General features: G+C 46.3%; 1 protein-coding gene across 8 annotated transcripts in view; it reads right to left on the bottom strand.

Moving 5' to 3' along the window:
• The window catches only part of GGA3 (golgi associated, gamma adaptin ear containing, ARF binding protein 3), a 238,775-nt gene that overhangs the window by 20,149 nt on the left and 197,690 nt on the right, over window positions 1–20,936 (bottom strand). For 5 of the 8 annotated variants that reach the window (XR_003856543.1, XM_029600548.1, XM_029600551.1 and 2 more), the window contains one exon: window positions 20,748–20,917. The exons of 1 other annotated variant lie outside the window; for it this stretch is intronic. Coding sequence is in view for 6 of the 7 variants with exons in the window: in XM_029600548.1 (XP_029456408.1) it covers window positions 20,748–20,917 (170 nt within the window). In the remaining variant the exon portion in view is untranslated. The remainder of the gene's footprint in view (window positions 1–20,747; window positions 20,918–20,936) is intronic. 2 more of the 8 variants (XM_029600549.1, XM_029600554.1) reach the window with 2 other exon arrangements.

The raw sequence follows: 20,936 nt of genomic DNA, 5'->3' as shown, positions 1-20,936 counted from the left end.
ATCATTGATTAAAACTTCGTGATGGCAGCCAAATGCAAAACTACGGATTTAAAACAATTTTCATTCCCTGCACGTGCCCAGATCAGTCCTGGGTTATGCCTTGCTTCCAGAAGATGGAGACAGAGAAAGTTTTACTGACACTGCCATATAACATGAGGTGCCACCTGCAGTCCCTCAGTATTTCTCTGTCTCCAGTAGATGGTGGAGGTGCAAAGACTGCAGCCTGAGATTGAGAAAATAATATTAAAAATAAATATATATATATATATAATAGGATTCTTGGAGATTGCCTCTAGTTGGTTGCTAGGTCCTGGTGGGGCCATCCCCCCTGGTTTTGAGGCAGATGAACAGGGAGTTGGGAACTTTTTCTTTTCTCAGTCCTTCTTTGCCAGTGAGGGCAAACAGCTGGTGGTCCAGTTCCCTAGCCCTGGAGGACATTCTTCTGTGAAGGGAAGTGGTCATTTTTTTATTTTATTGTGCTGCTGAGCCTGATTTAAAAAAAAAAAAAAGAAAAAAGTTTAAGTTGCTCAGGTAGTGAGCCACTGTAGTTGTTGCGTTGTTGCACCGGCTCCTCGTTATCGCGGCCGTTTCTCTCTGCAGTGCAGATGGCTCCTTCTTCCCCTGTTCCTCCGACAGCGATCGTTACACCCAGCACACTGCTGCAATGCCACACAGATTGAGTTGCTCTGACTGTGGAGAAGCGTGTGTGTCTTTCCCAGGACGGTAAATAATTTAAGTGTCTTTCCGAGGGTGGAAGGCACTTCACAGGCAATAGTGCCTTCATTGGGCGGCTGCTGAGAGCCTGGAAGGCTCTCTCATGCGCGATAGCCGAAGGATGACCCATTCCCGCTAAGCATGGGAATGACGGCCATTTTGTCCTCCTTTGCAGTTACTTTGCAGGCTGCGGAGGGGGAGGGGGATTTTCCTCCTGCTTTGTCCCTGGTGCTAGGGGCCTCCAGTGGAGATCATAACACTGAGGAATTTCATAAAGACAGTGAGGAAGAATGGCTGGGGAAGTTGGATGGTTCCTCTGATTTTTCTGCCGACTTTGTTTTCCTCTTATATAGAGCTTATTCAGCTAGGAAGGCTACGGGACAGTGTAGGGCTGCGTAGGTGCGCCCTGGCCCTTCAAAAAGGAGCAGGTCAGCTCAGGCGACAGTGGCCATGAGAATTAGGCAGGTTCCAGAGATGCGGATAGCTCCTCTGAGGTTTCAGAAGGTGACCATCCGTCACCACAGAATCTGAAGGACGTAGATCTGAATTTGGTGGAGCACAATATGAATGACAACCGTGGCAAAGCCCTGGCTGTGGAAGGGGATGATCCTAAAGTGGTGCAGCTCTTCCATAGGGAGCAGCTGAGTCCCTTGATACTCTATGTTCTGGAGGAACCGTGTATAAAAGTCTCGCAGGACGAATCTGATCAGGAGGAGGTAGACCCGGTTATGGATGGCCTTTGAGGTCAGGAAAAGTCCTTTCCCTTCCATATATCAGTAAAAGGTTAGTATTTAGGGAGTAGGATACTTCTAAGACTGGCTTGAAGATTAGCAGAGTCATGGACAAATATCCTTTGCCTAAGGATAAGCTTGAGCTCCTGATGGTCCCAAAAGTGGATGCCTCAGTTTCAGCTGTTACTAAGATGACAACCATGCCAGTAGTTGTATCTGCACGCTGAAAGACCTTCAAGATAGAAAATTGGAGGTTCACCTCAAGAAGATATCTGAGGTTTCGGCTCTTGGCATTGAAGCTGTGGTGTGCAGCAGTTTTATGCAAAGAGTGGGTCTGTGCTGGGTACAGCAGTTGTAGGTGGCCAAATCCTTGTTGGACTTTGAGGTGAAGCAGGTAGGGCGACTGGAAGCCATGGTGGCCTATGGAGCTGATGCATTATATGACCTCATTAGGACTTCAACTAGGACCTTGATGTTGGCGGTATCAGCCCATAGAGTCCTCTGGTTGAGGAACTGGTCAGCGGATATTTCATCCAAGTCACAACTGGGAGCGTTACTCTTCAAAGAGACGTTGTTCTTTGGGCAGGACTTGGAGGAGATGATTAAGCTTCTCGGGGAGAATAAGGTACACAAATTGCCTGAAGATAAAGCACAAGGAAAGGGGTCTTTCTCCCATGCTCTCGCTTTAGAGGGAATAGGCGGTTTTGGCTTCTTGGAGCTTCAAGTGGTACCCAAAGGCAGGCTTGGAAAGGCAACCATCCTGGAATCAGTCCTTTTGCGGGCAAAAGCCGGGTAGAGATGGCTCTTCCCAGGGAGGCGCTGGAGCCAAATCCTCTCAATGAGGCGAGGCCGGTCCACTCCTCAGTTCCTGTGATAGGGGGTCAGTTGGCTCATTTTTACGAGGAGTGGGCCAAGATCACGTCAGACCAGTGGGTCTTAAGCGTGATAGAAGAAGGTTACGCTTTAGAATTTGCTCACCCACTCACAGACTTGTTCATACTCCCCATGTACTTACGAGGAAAAGAAGTTAGCAGTGCAGGAAACTGTCTGTCGACTTCGGAGGCTGGGCGCCATTGTTCCAGTTCCCCTGCAGGAGCAGAGAACAGGCCACGATTCCATTTACTTCATAGTCCTTAAGAAAGAGGACATGTTCTGCTCAATTCTGGATTAAAAAAGAGTGAACATGGCTCTAAAGGTGCCTTGGTTTTGAATGGAAATCCTGCATTCGGTGATTGCATCTGTGCACAAAGGGGAGTACCTGGCATCTCTGGATTTAACCGAAGCGTACTTGCACATAGCAGCCCGATCATCAAAGATATCTGAGATTCATGGTTCTGGGGGAACATTTTCAATTTTGCACCCTGCCCTTCAGCCTGGCAATAGTGCCCAGGATCTTTACCAAGGTGATGGTCATGGTAGCTGCGGCTGTCCGGAAGGATGGGGTCATGGTTCACCCCTATCTGGATGACTGGCTGATTCAGGCAAAATAAGAGTCCCTTTGCTGGGAGGCAGTCCTCTTGCACCTAAGATCGTTGGGATGGATAGTCAATCTGTCCAAGCGTCATCTTTCTCCTTTCCAGGTTTTGGAATTTCTGGGGGTGCATTTCAATACAAGAGTGGGAAAGGTTTTTCTCACTCAAGAGTGGATTTCCAAATTACAAGCTCAAGTTCGTAGATTATTGGAGAAGCAGGTGTCCAAGGTTTGGGATTACTTGCAGGTTCTCGGGTCTATGGCTTCCACTTTGGAATTGGTCCCATGAGCATTTGCTCATATGAGGCCTTACAGTCAGTTTTTACTATCCTGCTGGGACCCGTGGTTGGAGCAGTTTCACCTGCCGCTTCCTCTTACGGAGTTTTCCAGGTCCAGCTTTCATGGTGGCTAGTTCCGGACAAGTTGAGACAACGTGTGGATCTGGAAGTCCTGGTCTGGACGATCGTTACCACCAATGCCAGTCTCTCCGGTTGGGGAACGGTGTGCCAGAACCAGTCCATACGGGGCAATGGTCGACGGAGGAGGCCTTGTTGTCCATCAATCACTTAGAGACGAAAGCGGTGCATTTGGCACTACAGGTGTTCTTGCCTCTGTTGAGGAGGAAGCTGGTGAGAGTCTTGTGGGACAATGCGACGACGATGGTTTACATCAACTGCCAGAATGGCACTAAAAGTCGAGCGGTGGCTCAGGAGGAAGCCCAGGAACTAATCGGCAGGGCAGAGCAGCACCTAGCGTTTTTAGCTGCCTCCCACATAGCGGGCACGGACAACGTGTGAGCGGATTATCTGAGCCAACAACAACTGGACCCTGGAGAATGGGAGCTGTCAGAGGAAGTGGTCCGCCTCATCAGTTGCAGATAGGGCAGGCCGCACATGGATCTGATGGCAACTTTCCGCAATGCCAAGGCCCCGTGGTTCTTCAATCAAAGAAGGGAACAAAGAGCAGAAGGGATAGATGCCTTAGTTCTGCCTTGGTTGAAGGACATCCTTCTGTACGTGTGTCCACCATAGCCTCTAGTGGGCAAAGTTTTGCGTCGCATAGAGGTCCATCCAGGCGAGGTGATTCTTGTAGCACCAAAGTGGCTGAGGCATCCTTGGTTTGCCGACCTGATCAACCTTGCAGTGGATGGTACATTGCGGCTAGCTCATCTCCCGAATCTTCTACATCAAGGCCCCATATTTTCAGATCAGGCGGATCGCTTCTGTCTAGCGGCTTGGCTTTTGAGAGGGCGTGATTAAGGAATAAGGGTTATTCTGAAGAAGTCATCACTACTCTTTTGCAGTCTAGAAAGACTTCCACCTCCTTGGCCTATGTGAGGGTATGGAGAGTTTTCGAGGCCTGGTGTATGGAGCAAGGGGTTGATCCTATGCGTGCCTCCGTGGCACATATTCTGGCCTTTCTGCAAAAAGGTCTGGTCAAGGGTTTATACTTTAGTTCCCTCAGGGTTCACATGGTGACTTTGGGCTGTCTTCAAGGGAAGGTTCGATGAGCGTTTCTAGCATCTCATCCAGATGTAGTGTGTTTTCTCTGGGAAGAAAGCATTTGCATCCTCTGGTTAGGAAACCTTGCCCTTCCTGGAGCCTTACAAGCTTGTGTGCAGTGCCGTTTGAACCACTGAAATGGGCTACTATGAAAGATTTTGTTGCGTCCATTGGTCGCAGATGGCTGCGACCACTCTGCCTTACCTCTTTTTCTGCCCTTTCTCTCTCTTTGGGCAAGATGGCTGCCTCCGGTGCCGAGTGCCTCGGTGTTTCCAAATCAGCATGGGCATCCCCATCCCCATGCTCACTCCCGTGGCCTCCTAGGGCATGAGCGCGCACATCTCCTGCGCTCAAATACACATCATGGCGGGGAACCTCGGGGGCAGCCCCACCACATGACGTCAGTACCTATGGGTATATCTAACCTCCGCTTCCACTACCACCTTGAGTTAGCAAGGACTTCAGTTTAAGCTACTCTGACTGCTCTAAGCTGCTCACTTAGACGCTGCTTCATTCCAAGGACCTCATTCCAGTAGAAGCTCAAGATACCCGCTCCTTGGGGGTCTCTCGCTTCCAACTACCCTTCGGCATCCTCTCTAACTAGACAACCGCTCCTCGGGGGTATTTCTCTCTTTTCTACATTTCAGGATATCGGACCATCGGGTACTCGCTCCTCGAGGGCCTACCAGCCATTATATCCTGCACCATGTACCTTCGGTCTCAACTTTCCACCATCAGGAAGACGCCATCATTCCTGTGAGTACCTCTACGATCCGGTGCTCCAACTCCACCCACCAGCTGCGACGTTACCCGCACTACTGGCTTCTGCCTATCGTGAAACATCTGGGTGAGACTTCACATCTAAGCCTGTTGAACGTACTGGCACTTCTTGGATCAGTGCCTTACCTTCCTGCTTTACCATCTATCTACAGCAGTACAAATAAAGCCTCTAATCTTACTGTGTCTGCTATCTGAGTTCAGCCTATTGCAGTGGCTTCCCACGGGGCCCCTTCCCATGGGCAGAGTCATCTCCATTGCGATCAAGGGTCCACAATGCCACAAACACAACAGATTTCAGTTTGAAGGTGGCGACTTGTTCGGCTCGCTGGATTCAGTGCTTCAGGCCTTGTCATGCAACAACACATTTTGAGATTTTTGGATACCGGGCTCTCCTTAAGGATGGTTCCTTCCTTTCTGCCAAAGGTGGTGTCGTCATTCCATTTAAACCAGTTGGTGGAGCTACCATCCTTCCCCAGTTTGGATCCTTCTACACTTCAGGTCAAAGAGTTGTGACAATTGGACGTGAAGTGTGACTTATTACAGTACCTCAATTTTACTAACAGCTTCCATTTATCGAATCATCTTTTTGTGCTATGGAGTGATACAAAAAGGGTCATAAGGCATCAAAAGCCACAATTGCTTGGTGGCTGAAAGAGCCTATTAGTTCCACATCTTAGTTCACCCTGTCCTGGAGGGGTTAAAAGCTCATTCTACCTGTTCTCAGGCAGACTCCTTGGCTGAGAATCAGCAAGTTTTGCTGCAAGAAATCTGTAGGGTGGCTACTTGGAAATCTCCGCACACGTTCGCCAGGCATTACCGTTTGGATGTTCAGACCCCAGAGGCCATGGCCTTTGGTGTGCTTCGAGTGGGACTCTCAAGGTCCCACCCCGTTTAGGGAAGCTTTGGTACATCCCAGAAGTCTGGACTGATCTGGGCATGTACAGGAAAAGGAAAAATATAAGGTTCTTACCTTCTAATTTTCATTCCTGTAGTGCCACAGATCAGACCAGAGTCCCACCCACTGGAGGAAAGGGGAAACTTGGAGAATCCACTCGACCTGTTATGATTATGCTGAAGAATGGCCCAGGTTTTCTTAGTCCTACATTAGTTTTGGTGTGGGCACCATTGTCTGTTCTAGTTTTCTACTTTTCCACTGCTCATTCAGGGGGTGGCAGTTAGTTGTATTGGTATTTGTTCTATTTTTTGGCTTGGGTACAGATCAATACTGAGGGACTGCAGGTAGCATCTCGTGTTATGTGGCAATGTCAGTAAAACTTTCTCCGTATCCATCTGCTGGAGGGGAGGCAAAACCCAGGAATCTGGACTGATCTGTGGCATTACAGGAATGAAAATTAGCAGGTAAGAACCATTTTCCTTTTACCAAACATGCCTCCGACTTCCCTAGCGATGATGGCGGGTAGACTGCGGATGACCCTGGAGGCTTCACGCCGGAAAATGTCGCATTCACTTCCTTATTAAACTCCAGCTCCGCTGACTTACCAACCAGGGACGAACTGCGGGGTTGGGTTTTTTTTTTTTGGTTTTTTTTTTTTAGAGTTGTGGGCTGATCTGAAACAACATTAAAAAGACCTCCTAGACTCCATTTTGGAGGTGAGGAAGGATTTAGCGGCTCTGGGCTCTTGTGTCAACAAGCTGGATGTTCGGGTGGAAGGCCACGCAGATGCTATTAATAATTTAACGGCACAGCAACTGCTCATGCACAAGGAGAGCGCACTCCTTGCTGAAAAGCTTGAGGACCTTAAGTATCGTTCTTGGCATTGTAATTTAAGACTCCAGGGGGTGCCCAAAACTGAAGCTTATAAGGACGCGCTGGATGTGGCTTTGAAAATTTGCTCTTTTATACTCACCGCCAATGTATCTGATGACACTGCTATTGTTGGCTCAGACTTCCCTGTGAAAATCGAGCGAGATCATGGGGACTAGGCCCGAAATCCAACAGGGCTAGAGAGACATTGTTTTATGTTTGCACAGCTTCCACCAAAAATTCCTCATTTATGAAACAGCGAGGAAACAACCCAAGTGGACTTTGGAAGGTCACTCTATTGCTGTTTTTCAAGATATGGCACCTGCCACTCTCCGTCAGCATTACGAGATGAGAGAAGTTACCCGAGCACTGCGCACAAAACAAGTCCGTTATCGCTGAACTTCCCCTTTTGGGCTGCAATTCATAATTAAAGGAGTTAATTATCGAGTGAAATCTGTTCTGGAAGCTGAGGAAGCCTTCAATCAAGCGAGCCTACCTATCAACCTCAGCTTGCCTAAGATGGCGACCACTGCATCTAAAACAGACACTCACCCGAGATGGCAATGTGCTGCAAAGGATGGTTGGTGGCTGCGTTGGCAGTCAGAAGACTCGCGCTCAGCTTTGTCTGATCAGGGCTGAAGGCTGAGTGTAACTGACTTTTTTTTTTTTTTGTTGTGGACCTTGCTGTATTGCCAAGCTAGCGGTTACTCTTTACAGTTTTTTAGCTTTAGTGAGCTATTTGGAATTGTGGTTCCTTAAGCAATGTTTTTTATTATTTGCTTTTTCTAGTTCACATGATGGAAATTTATCATTGTCAATTCTTAGTATATTGTTATGAATGAGCGTTCAGAGGGGTTGACTTCTACCCTTCTTTGGTTGGTCATTTTTGTCCCCCATGACTGGACAGATCTGCTGTGAAGGCCAGGCAGATCGTGTACTGGGTGGGGTCTTTGTGTGTGTGTGTGTGTGTGAGGGGTGTTGCACATTTTTTTATATACTATTCTGCACATACATTGCAGCTGGGAATTTTTTGCAAAGGTCCTTGAGAGTCATACTAGGGATTTTGGTGTTATGATTTATATATTTTCTTAATGTCAACTCAAATCTTTTTTTATTAATGCTAAAGGTCTTAATTCATATTGGAAATGCCAACTTTTATTCCATGGGTTAGCCATGAATAGGACCTCTATTGCATTTTTGCAGGAGACCCATCTAAGGAAAAGACATAAGTGTCTCCTATTTCATAAGGATTACCCACACCAGTTTCTGGCTACTAGCACTGTAGGGGCTAAATATACTGGGGTAGCCATTTTGATTTTTAACTCTTTTACACATGAGGTTCTATTCTAACTCCCTGACTTGCTAGGCAGGTTTCTATTACTAAAATTTAGGGTAGGCAGAGAGATGCTTACATTAATTAATTTATATTCACCTAACTCTGACCAGCATTCCTTTCTGAAAGCGATAGATGACATTTTACTTTCCTATGCGGAGGGGATCCTTTTCCTGAGAGGAGATTTTTACCTCGCAAAAAATTCAAATTTAGACAACTCGCAATCTTGTATCTCGACACTATCTGAAGCGAGGAAGATGCTTTCCTCTCTAATGTCCCAGTGGGGTTTAGTTGATATATGGAGGCAGAGGTACCCTACTTCTTGTGTTTACACCGTTTTTTCATTGCCTCATGGTTCTTACTCCTGCATTATTTATTTTCTCACTGATAAGTTGCTGAAAAATTGGGTTGTGGGAGTTGGCATAGGAGTATTACATGGTCTGACCATGCGCCTGTTTGGGTGGATGCTTCTTTTCAGGATTTGGATTGTGGTCAGCGCTACTGGCGCTTTAATGAAAACTTATTAAAAGATGATGAGTTCCTTAAGTCGTTAAGTGAGCAACTACAGGAGTACTTTTACCTCCAGGCTCATGCATTCACTCTGCAGGCTATGATTTGGGATTGCTCTAAAGCAGTAGTACGAGGCTTTTAATATCTCAGGCTTATTGTAAAAAAGGAACTTAATCAATGAAATTACCCCGTTAACTTGAGCTCATATGCAGACCCAATCCAAGTCCACATTTCGGAAACTTTCGGAAGTTTGGTTAGAGTTATAATCACCTGATGATAGTTCAAGGTTATGGAAAACTAAAGTAACTAAGCAGGAGCATTTTGAGGGTGGGAATAAGGTGAGACAATATTTAGCAAGGCGTTTGAAAGCTCTCCACATGCAGTTCTATAGCTAAAGTTAAAAATGTGCAGGGGAAACTGTTACCCAGTCTGCTGATATGCAGCATTGCTTAATGCAGTTTTACCCAAATCTCTGTAGCGCAGATAATGCCATAGCTGATGACGACATAGATACATACTTCTCTTCTTTTGCTTCCCTGTCTCTCTCCTGAGCAACAAAGATTTTTGGACAACCTTATTAGCACTCCTGAGGTATTGCAGGTTATTAAGTCTTTGAAGGGGGCTAAATCTCTGGGGTTAGATGGGCTTTCTAGTGGTTATTACAAATGTGTCTCTCATATTTTAGTTGCCACTTTAACTGATACGGGGATGAAGGTTCCTTGGCGGTTCATTCTAATGTGGATGAGATCTCGGTTACTGCAAAACCTGGTAGGGATCCTACCCTTTGTGGGTCCTACTGACCAATCTCACTTATCAATCTAGACCTTAAAATTTCAGCCAGAGTTTTGGCTAAGCGCTTAAACTGGATTTTACCTAATCTAATGCACCATAATCAGGCAGGTTTTATCCCCAATCGGTCCGCAGCAGATAATGTTCGTAAAATTGTCGATCTGTTATGGTGGATATGTAAAGAAAATGTTCCAAGTATATTGCTGTCTATCGATGTGGAGAAGGCATTTGACATGGTGCACTGATCCTTTTTCTTTAAGACCTGGAAAAAATGCGATTTGGCCCTTTTTTTCTCCAGTGGCTTAACAAACTTTATGATTCACCAAAAGCTTGGGTGAAGGTTAATAGGGGCTATGGGGACAGTTTACAATCAGCCGAGGTACGAGACAGGGGTGCCCCTGTCCCCTTTATTGTTTGCCCTTTTTCTGGAACCTTTTACAACTAAGGGTACATCTTTCAGATAAAATTAAAGGGGTTGATCTGGGTGACTGCAATTCAAATTATCTTTATTTGCTGATGATATTCTTTTTACCCTCACCGATCCCTATTCTTTGTTAGAGGCTGTATTGGCTGAATTATCTTGCTTTAGTGTGGTTTCTGGATTTAAAGTTAATTCTGAAAAGTCACACTTCGTCAGGTTTTTCCCTTTAGATGGGCCAAGAGTTCTTTAAAATATTTAGGGGTTTATACTGGGGCCAACGTGGCTGAACTATTTTCCCTGAACTATGTGCCATTAGTGAAGACTATAGAAAAAGATTTGGGGAAACGGGATAGGGAGCATTTCTCATGGCTGGGTCGCATAGCTATAATTAAAATGAATATTCTTCTTGGCAGAAGATTTTTTTATTTGGAAGAGGCGACAAACTAGGGTTTCCTGGGTGATATTATTCCAGCCCAAAAAGTGGGGTGGCTTAGGTATCCCTAACTTAGGCCTGGATTTATCAAAATGCACTATCGCATGTGATAGGAAAAGGGGCATGTTTTATGGTAATAGGCTGTTTACTGCAAGGTGCGCTATCTTAGCGCTTCGCATGTCAAAGTGGCCCCTAACCCCTACACTAATACCTAAACCTCACCTCGAGTAGCTAGGTGGGTCTCCTATAGAGGTATACATACCTGCCTAGTATGAGGGCCTTATAGCTAGGCGCTCTCTCTCCCCTAGCAGCTTAAAATACTGAAAATGCTATTTGCGAAAACATCGCAGGTGCGATAAAGCCATATCGCATGGCTTAACACAAATGAAAAAGGTGTAGTTAAAATCTGCGGTAAAGCCGTGTGATATGGCTTTGCAAATTGTGAAGCTGGCCCACTTGGCCAGAAATCCCGCCCCAAACTCCTCCCCTTTTTCCTAATTTGTATCGCACCATGCGTTATGGTGTTTTCGCATGCGTTAAAGGCATTTTCGCATGCATTAAAGGTGCTTTTCGCATGCGAAAACACCATATAGCACTTTGATAAATGAGCCCCTTAGTGTGGTACCTTGCAACCTCCCAGCTTCATGCACTTATTGATTTTCATAGGTCTTTCCTATAAAGCAATAGATTTTACTTGAGCAAGCCCTGCTCGGAATGATGCCTCTGTCTGCACTCCCATGACAACCATGCTCCACCTGGCGCCCTCTAAGGTGTTTCCCTTTAGCTCTCCAAACGACAATGAGGGTGTGGTCCCAGTGGAAGTCTAAACTGGTGGGTAATACCTCCTATTTTTACCACTCTCACCTTTTTCATAACACATCATTCCTTATGGGCTTGTATTCTAAAGCATTTGATACTTGGAAAGAAGATGGAATAATATGGGTAGAGCACTTTTTCTGTAATGGCGCACTCATGCTTCCTGGTGATATTTCTGCTAAGAACCACATGGAGAAGCTGAATTTCTTGGAATATGCTCAACTTAGGCATTTTCTTTTGGCAATACAGAAAACATCAGCTCTAAGGCAGGGGAGGTCACTATTTGAAAACTTTTATACCAGGTTGATAAACTAAAGGGTTTAGTTTCTAAAGTTTATTGCTTGCTCAATGGGTGCATATCTGATAAATTCTCCTATGTGCATGCATGGGAGGTGGATTTGGGAGATAATTTGAGTGTAGATAACTAGGAATCTATTTATCTTATGCTGGTAAATGTTCCATTTCTGCTAGCCGTCAAGAGAATTGTTACAAGCTGTTATTTCGCTGGCATCTAACTCCTGCTAGGCTTTAACATATATGACAGATTTGTGCTGTGAGCACTTACATACATATATGGTGGCACTGCAAAATTATTGTGCCCTTCTAGTATCAAATTGCTGAATAGACAGACTATTGTGGGGTGGGGTATGTATATGATGCTCACTGCATTTTGCTTAGGAAGCCAGTTGAAGGTATTGCTGTTCCTCATCAACGGTTGTGCCAACAAATTTTTACTGCAGCTAGGTGTGAGATAGCTTTATTTTGGAAACATTCTAATGCCTCTCCTTTACAAACTGTAAAATATCGTCTAAATAAAAACTACCGTTTAGCTTATCTCTCAGCTCTGCATCAAAACCGCTTGAAACGCTTCAAGAAAACTTGGGATCCTTTGGATAAATGGAGATGCTTTAAAGGTATGAGTGCTCCATAATACATGCATAACCAGGTGATATTTTTTAATGGTGTTTCTATTTGATAATATCTATTTAGATGTATGTTCTCAAGGTGACTCCTTTGAATTTTATCCTGGATAAAGTATATTTGTATCATTTTTTCGACATGCGCAGTGTGGTTTTTGGTTATGTTGCTACATGGCATGTTTGTGTGTGGATGGGTATGGGATGTCTACTGAAAATTATGGATGTCTACTTGTACTTTGTTTTACTGTACTGTTTCTTTGCAAACATCCAATAAAAATGTCTAATTGCAAAAAAAAAAAAAAAAATAGATTTTGAAAAACCTCATAATGTGAGGACATACCAATGTTTCTTAATTATTTGCTGAATATTACCAGATTTTGCAGAAAAAGGTAGCATGCATACTAGTCTAGACAAGGGTGATTTAAAACTGTTTTAAGCACGAGATCTCTATTTGCATATAAACCCCTCTTGTATGCACGTTTTTTTCACTTTAGAAGGATATCCTCTCTCCACAAAACTATTAAACATATTGGGGTAGATTTTCAAATGTGCGCGCACGCTTCCCAGCGTGCACACATTAGAAAATCTGCACGTGTCGGATTTTATAATCTGCGCATGCATAGGGGGGCCTAGTTTTATAAAGCTCCGTGCAACGACGCGATCAGACCTCTCCCAGTCCGCTCCAATTAAGGAACGGACTGGGAGGGAACTTCCTTACCCCCCCTGCCCATACTCCCTCACTCTTCCCCTGTCCTTCCCACCCCCTAAACCCTTTATTCTACCTTTCCCTTTTTTTATGTTGCTTATTGCTTTGTTGGAACAGAAGCAACTTGGGCGCACCAGCCCACTGCTGGTGCATGCTTCCCCGGCACAGCGGCAAATGGCCGCTGTACCGGCCGCCCCCGGACTGCCCCTTTCTCTGGGCCCGGCACTTATTCACATACTGGGGTTTATGCGCATGGCCAGGCCCGTTTGAAAATTTGCCCGGTGTGTGTAAACCCCGGGATTCACATGCGTGGGGGGGGGGGGGGGGGGGGGGGGTTTTAAAAATTTACCCAAATATGTGCTTGTGCTTTGTATTCTGTCATAGAAGAGCATAACCGCCTTAATCTTAAAAATTGACCCATACATATATTAATCCATACATTATAGGGGTGATAGAAATACAGTTCTGCATTATAACAGCTATCAGTTGGTTTTATGTAGATGATAGTATCCAATCTACCTGCATTTTTGTAAACCAACAGGTCTAAAAAAGCTATGTGTAAAATATTGTATACTAAACTGTCAATTTGGATTCTTGCTGTTCATCCATGTGATAAATAATTGTAATTGAATCTCTGTTCCAGACCACACAAAAAATACAATGAATCTGACCCATATGTGAACATATTGCCAATTCTGTGAAGTATAAATGAAAGTGTTCTCAAAATGACCCCTTCAACAGCCAATTTGTATGTTACAGATTTTGAGAAGGAAGGCTCAGGTAATAACTGTGTGAATGAGTGTGGTTTTTCGTTTCAAAGTCTCTCTTTAAAAAAAAAAAATCTTCACTGTATTTAATTGAAATGGCTGACGGTTTCTTCATTTATCCTTTTATATGCAGGTTATTTTGAGTTGTGATATCTATATGATGTATATAAGAGTTTGAATACTTGTTTATAAAAAGTATCATTTCTCCAGGATACAATGACAATTTTCATTAAAAGTTAGAAAAAATTTATATCCTTTTTTCAAAAAATGTATTGTCAAAAAGATTAGTGCATGAGTAATCACATTCTATGCTATTTATTTATGTTTACAAATTTGGTCCTTACTTATATATTTGATGTCTCAGCCTCCTGAATAAGGCGAAACAAAAGGTCTTTTGTTGAGGGGAGATTCTAAGGAAAGATCCAGTGTACTACGGATTAAACCCACAATCAAGGAGAAAAAGCCTTGTGATTGCAGCAAAGTCGTTGGAAGCCTAACGGTAGGGAGTCTATTACAAATTACCAAAAATGTTTATACAGACATTTATATGAATTTTTTCTAAATGGTGTTTTAAGAAAAAAAAATATATATATATATTGATACACACACGCACACTATATGGTGTAACCTCAGCTTCTGCTTGCTGATGACAGTTTTGGTTTTTTTTTTTACCATTTTTTAAGAAATTATGCCAGTTGTTCTGGAGTATTACCCACTGATGTTCTCTCTCTCTCTTCGTGTCACTAACCAGTGAGAAGGTGTGCAATAGAATTCACAGATTACTAAGAAGCTGGCAGGGCTATGGGTTGAACACTTCTGTTACAGCTCCTAGAATCGGACCGAGATCACAAATTCCTTCCACTAAGTCCATAATGACCAGAGCTGGATTTGAACTGATTAGAAATGAAAGGCTTGGAGATGCTGTGACAATTCCCCCAAGCCATCCAAATCCCTCACATTGGCATCCTGTTTGAGTCCTAAGAGTGGGCCACTGAAGAATTTCAGGAGTCAAAGAATGAAGTCACATCATAAAATTAGGAGGAAATGCAAGACAGTTAAGAGCTCAGTTTGTTGCAATTCTTGAAACTTAAACTGTCCAATTTTATCATCTGAAAATGTAGAATTTTTAGTTCTACAATATTTCAGGATTAAATTAGGGAGAGAACTGCTAAAAAGTGTGACTTGTATTTATTTATTGTTTTGATACTTCCCATGAGGCTATTAAAGGTGTAGAGTGAGCACCAGGCAGGAAACTGGGAACCACTGCTTTAAAAAACGGAGTGCTTTCATATCCTTCTTAACTTATACCAGTCAGGCCATGTCTTTCTTTGGTAGCTTCAAGATGCAGTAAAGGAAAATTGGTTCTTACCTGCTAATTTTCGTTCCTGTAGTACCAAGGATCAGTCCAGACTGCTGGGTTGTGTCTCCCTTCCAGCAGATGGAGTCAGAGAAAAAACTGAAAAGGCACCCCCTCTTAACCTGGTGTGCCACCTGCGATCCTTCAGTATAATTCATACCATAGCAGAATGAAACATATTATAAACCGCAAACTTAAAAACCAATGGCTATATCAAGTGCCTAATGAAAACTGCATAACTTATGTACATGGAGGAAGTACTCCCATATGCAACTTGAAAGCTATTCCCTGTGACGTATTCTGCAGAATGAAAACAACAAGACATGACAGACTCTCCAGGCTCCATGGGAGGGCATCTGGACTGATCCTTGGTACTACAGGAACGAAAATTAGCAGGTAGGAACCAATTTTCCTTTCCCTGTACGTACCAGGATCAGTCCAGACCGCTGGGATGTACTCAAGCAGCCCTAAATGGGGTGGGACCTGGAAAGTCCCGCACGAAGAACACTGCTGCTGAAGCAGTCGACATTCAGATCACGGACGTCCAAACGGTAATGCTTAGCAAAAGCATGTAAAGATTTCCAGGTAGCCGCTCTGCAAATCTCTTGTGGCGAGACAAACTGACTTTCCGCCCAAGACACCGCCTGAGATCTGATTGAATGCGCCTTCAAACCGTCCGGTATTGTGTGCCTAAGATAGAGATATGTCGAAGATATGGCTTTCTTCAACCATCTAGCAATAGTGGCCTTGGATGCCTTCTGGCCTTTCTTAGGCCCACTCCATAAGACAAACAGATGGTCAGACAACCGAAAAGCATTGGTCACCTCCAAATAGCGAAGCAGAGTCTGCCGCACATCTAATCTGCGCAAGTTGCGAGAGTGAGGAGAATCACAATCCAAATCCGTCAAAGCAGGCAACTCCACAGTCTGATTCAAATGAAACCCTGATACCACCTTTGGTAGAAATGAGGGCACCGTTCGAAGAGATACTCCTGAGTCTGAAATCCGGAGAAAGGGTTCCCGTCAGGACAACGCTTGAAGCTCCGATATTCGCCTTGCCAAAGTGATAGCCACCAGGAAAATCGCCTTAAGTGTCAGGTCTTTCAAGGTGGCCCGTTTGAGGGGCTCAAAGGGAAGACCACACAAGCCAAGGAGAACCAGATTCAAACTCCATGAAGGACACACGAAGGACACACTCGTCTGACCGGAGGATTCAAATGTTTAGCGCCCTTCAGAAAATGCGACACATCCGGATGAGCTGCAAGAGAAATTCTGTCAATCTTTCCACACAAACATTCAAGGGCCGCTACCTGCACTCGAAGAGAACTGCATGCCAAGCCTTTCTTCAGACCCTCCTGCAAGAACGCCAGAATATGAACAATAGAGGCGCAACGCGGGGACACATTCAACCTGCTACACCAGGTATCGAAAACCTTCCAGACTCGAACATAGGCAAGTGAAGTGGACTTCTTGCGCACCTGCAGGAGGGTGGAAATAACCGAATCAGGATATTCTTTCTTCCTCAACTGTCTCCTTTCATAAGCCAGGCCGCTAGACAAAATCGATCCACTCAATCGAAAAATACTGGACCTTGTCGAAGAAGATTTGGCAGATGATTGAGTCGGAGCGGACCGTCTACCACTAAGTTGATCAGATCCGCGAACCACGGCCTTCGTGGCCACGAGGATGACCGACCCCTTGTGAGCCTCTATTCATCGTAATACCTTGCCTTCCAACGGCCAGGGAGGAAAGACGTAAAGCAGAATGTTGCGAGGCCATGAGAGGACTAGAGCATCCACCCCTTCTGACCAGTGCTCCCTTCGGTGACTGAAAAACCGAGCCGCCTTTGCATTCCTCTGAGTCGCCATCAAGTCCAGGTGAGGCACGCCCCACCGACGAGTCAGCAGATGCATCGCCTCCTCGGACAATTCCCACTCTCCGGGATCTAGGTGCTGGCGACTGAGGAAATTCGCCTGAACATTGACGACTCCGGCTATGTGAGAAGCCGCTAGGCGGACTAGATGTCGCTCCGCCCAGACCATTAAGCAGTCGGCCTCTGAGGCCACTGGATGACTTTTGGTTCCCTCCTTGACGATTGATGTACGCCACCGTGGTCGCACTGTCGGATAAGACTCACACCGACCGATTGCTCACCAGGGGGAGAAAACTGTGCAATGCCAGACGCACTGCCCTGGTTTCCAAGTGATTTATGGACCATGTCGCCTGATGACTTGTCCATCGTCCCTGTGCTGCCCGCGATTGGCAAACCGCGCCCCAGCCAGAGAGGCTGGCATCTGTCATCACGATCACCCACTGAGGCTCCTCCAGATCCATACCTCGCTGCAAGTGGGCCGGAAACAACCACCTATCGAGACTGGACCTAGCAGGTTCCAAGAGAGGTAATCGGATCCCAATGAGAAAGTAAATCCCTCTGCAAAGATCTCTTATGAGTGAAGGCCCGAGGGACTAACTCTAGAGTAGACGCCATAGAACCAAGCACCTGTAAGTAATCCCAAACCCGGGGTAGCGGTAGCGACAACAGCCGACGAATCTGCGCCAACTTGTGGGTTTGCTCCTGCGTGAGGAAGACTTTGCCGACCGACTTGTTGAACCAAGCACCTAAGAAGTTCAGAACTTGGGGCGGGACTAACTGGCTCTTGGCAAAATTGACAATCCACCCAAGAGATTGAAGCCGGTGTAACACTGACTGAACTGCTGCCTTGCAAAGCTCCTCAGACTTCACACAAATCAGCCAATCGTCCAGGTAGGGATGAACCAAAATCCCCTCCCTCCTGAGGGCCGCTGCTACAGCCACCATGATCTTGGTGAAGACCTGGGGAGCCGTCGCCAATCCAAACGGAAGCGCCTGGAACTGGTAATGCACCCCCAAGACCATGAACCTGAGATACCTCCAGTGACGCTCGCGGATCCCTATGTGAAGATACGCCTCCATCAGGACTAAAGAAGCCAAATATTCGCCTGCGTGGACGGCCGCAATGACTGAGCGGAGAGTTTCCATGCGAAAATGAGATACCCGAAGAGTCTTGTTCACCTTTTTTTGGTCCAAGATTAGGCGGAAGGAGCCCTCCTTTTTCAGAACCACGAAATAGATGGAGTATCTGCCGGTCCTGTACTCCTCTGGAGGGACCGGGACAATGGCTCCCAGGGCTTTCAACTGCTCCAGGGTTTGATTTACTGCCGTCCGTTTTGCAAGAGGCTCGCATGGTGACATCAAAAACAGATCCCGCAACGGGCGAGCAAAATCCAAAGCGTAACTGTGTTCGACAATGCTTAGCGCCCACTGATCCAACTTAATCTTGACCCACTCCTTGAAGAATTGAGAAAGGTGGCCACCTATCACCGGAACAGAGGAGTGGGCCTGCGCACCTTCATTGGGTTGACTTGCCCCCGGCCATTCCCTGAGGACCCCCTTCGCGGAGAGGCCTGCGGCTACGAAAGGAATGAGGCCAAGACTGTGACCTCTGAGCTGGCTGCAGGGGAGAAAAGGCAGGTGCTCTGGCCTGGCGGAACCTGCGCTGGTTCCTGAACCGAGGTCGAGCTGAACCAAAGGCCCTGGAGGTTCTGGGCTTGTCCTCCGGCAATTTGTACACCTAGTTGTCACCTAGGCTTCCAGATCATCCCCAAACAAAAATTTGCTTTTAAAGGGAAGATTGCTCAACTGGGCTTTGGAGGAAACATCGGCTGACCAGTTACGGAGCCACAAAAGCCTTCTAGCCAAGACTGCCGAAGCCATGGTAAGCAAAGAGTCCCGAAGAAGATCATATTTTATTTATTTATTTATTCCATGGTATAAGCCACAGCGGCCTCCTCTCTATCTGCTTGCTCCGCTTCAGACGGAGGCAACTCCTGCGCGGTGAGCAACTGCTGCACCCATCTAAGGGTCGCCCGTTGCATGAGGCTCCTGCACACCGACACTTGTACGCACAGTGCCGAGACTTCAAAGATCCGCTTAAGAAGGACCTCAAGCCTCCGATCCTGCAAATCTTTAAGAGTGGCAGCCCCTGCCACCAGAATGGTCATTCACTTAGTGATGACAGAGACTGACGCGTCCACCCTAGGGACTTTAAGGATGTCCAAGTACTCGTCCGGCAAAGGGTAGAGCTTTTCCATAGCCCGCCCTACCCGAAGGCTCTCCTCGGGAGTCTCCCACTCTCAGGTCATGAGCTGCAGTAGCATAGGATGAAAAGGAAATGTCTTGGGGGGGCCCCGAAGCCCCGAGAGGATGGGGTCTACTGTGGTAGGCTCCACACTCGGTTGCAGAGTCTCAATATCTAGCTCTGCTAGCACATGAGGAATCAAAGGATCCAGCTCTTCCCTCCTGAATAACTGGAGAACCCGTGGATCGTCCCCCTCCACTGGGGTGGACCCATCAATATCCCCATCCAAATTCCCGAGGAGTGGGTTCTGGGGAAGAGGATCCGCAGGAACGGGAGCTGAGGTCCATAATGGATCCGAAGACGCAGAACCCCTCCTCCCTCTAGGGGCCTCTGACCCCCCCCGAGAAATGAGCAACCTTAGCCGGCGGAGACTCTTGATCCTGCAACTCCGCTTCCGCCTCTAAAAAGGCTTTGTGCATTAAAAGCACAAATTTTGAGGAAAAGGAAGGCTGGCCCTTTAAGGCCCTCCCCGCGGGGGGTTCAGAGCTCGGAGGGGAGGCGGGTACCTGAATCGGAGGCCTAACAGGGCTCAGGCTTGGCAGGGAAAGCGGAGGAGGAGCTTCCCCTCCCCCTGCATCTAACAGACAGGATATCGTGGTGCAGGCAAAATGGCTGCCGTTCCCACACTAGACGGGGATGGGGCCGTCCGAGCCTGGCAATGACCAGAATTTCTGCCTGCACTGCGAGAGCGCATTGAAAACGCTCCGTTTCCACCCCCTGATGGCTCTTCACCTCTGGGGAGGCAATGGGCACAGAGGCCTTCTCGGGAGAGCTTGACCACCGGCTCTCCACAAGCCGAACAGAGAGAGCCCCGAGGCATCCCGGCAAGACAGCAATGAATACAAACTGAAAAAAGTTGCAAAAAAAATGGCGAAATCACCCCTCCGGAGACCCGGGACCTGTGCACAGAAAGTAGGGAAAGAATCTGAAAAAATCGCGGCACAGTAGGCAGCACTCGAGGGATTCACCCATCTCAGAGTGCAAAGGGGAGGGACCGGCCCACCGGTTACCCCCCCTCTCACTGGGATCAGAGAACACCTCCGGGAAAACAGCTATCGGGGTTCCCAACCCCAGCCGTACCTCAACCAAGAACAGAGCCTCGGGAGGTCCAGGGCCGCTCACTTCAAAAATAAACAAACACTCTTTTCCTTTTTTTTTTTTTTTTAAATTAACTTGATATAGCCCAAAATTCTAATAGCTGAGGCTGAGCACCTCTCTGCTAAACCAAAAACTTCTTTCTCATAAAATTCAAAGGATCAGGACTGCAGGTTCTGTCACCTTCATCTGCTGGAGTCAGAGAAATACTGAAAGATCGCAGGTGGCACACAAGGTAAAGAGGGGGTGCCTTTTCAGTTTTTTCTCTGACTCCATCTGCTGGAAGGGATATACAACCCAGCGGTCTAGACTGATTCTGGCACGTACAGGGAATGAGGATCAGAAATACAGTATTCAAATCCTGATGGTTTTATGCCCTAATCCTGCATTTAGTTTTGCACAAAAAGGTTTTGATGTTTGCCTATAATTTCCCTGGTTTTAGTTCAGTCAGTATTCCTACCTTTGGCACTGCAGCCTGTAGGACAATGTTTTTAATAGGCAGTGATGCTGTGTTTAACATGGAGACTACCACCACGAGTACATCAGACCGCCCTGGTGGGCACTCACTAGCAAAGTGCAGCAAGATCCTGAACCCACTCTTATCATAGGCTGTTACTGGAAGAATACTACCTTGAAAAAAAAGAGAAAA

Source organism: Rhinatrema bivittatum, chromosome 4 (assembly GCF_901001135.1).
Source record: "Rhinatrema bivittatum chromosome 4, aRhiBiv1.1, whole genome shotgun sequence".
NCBI lineage: Eukaryota > Metazoa > Chordata > Amphibia > Gymnophiona > Rhinatrematidae > Rhinatrema > Rhinatrema bivittatum.
The sequence above is the reverse complement of the archived record's forward strand: the minus strand, read 5'-3'. Positions and strand labels throughout refer to the sequence as shown.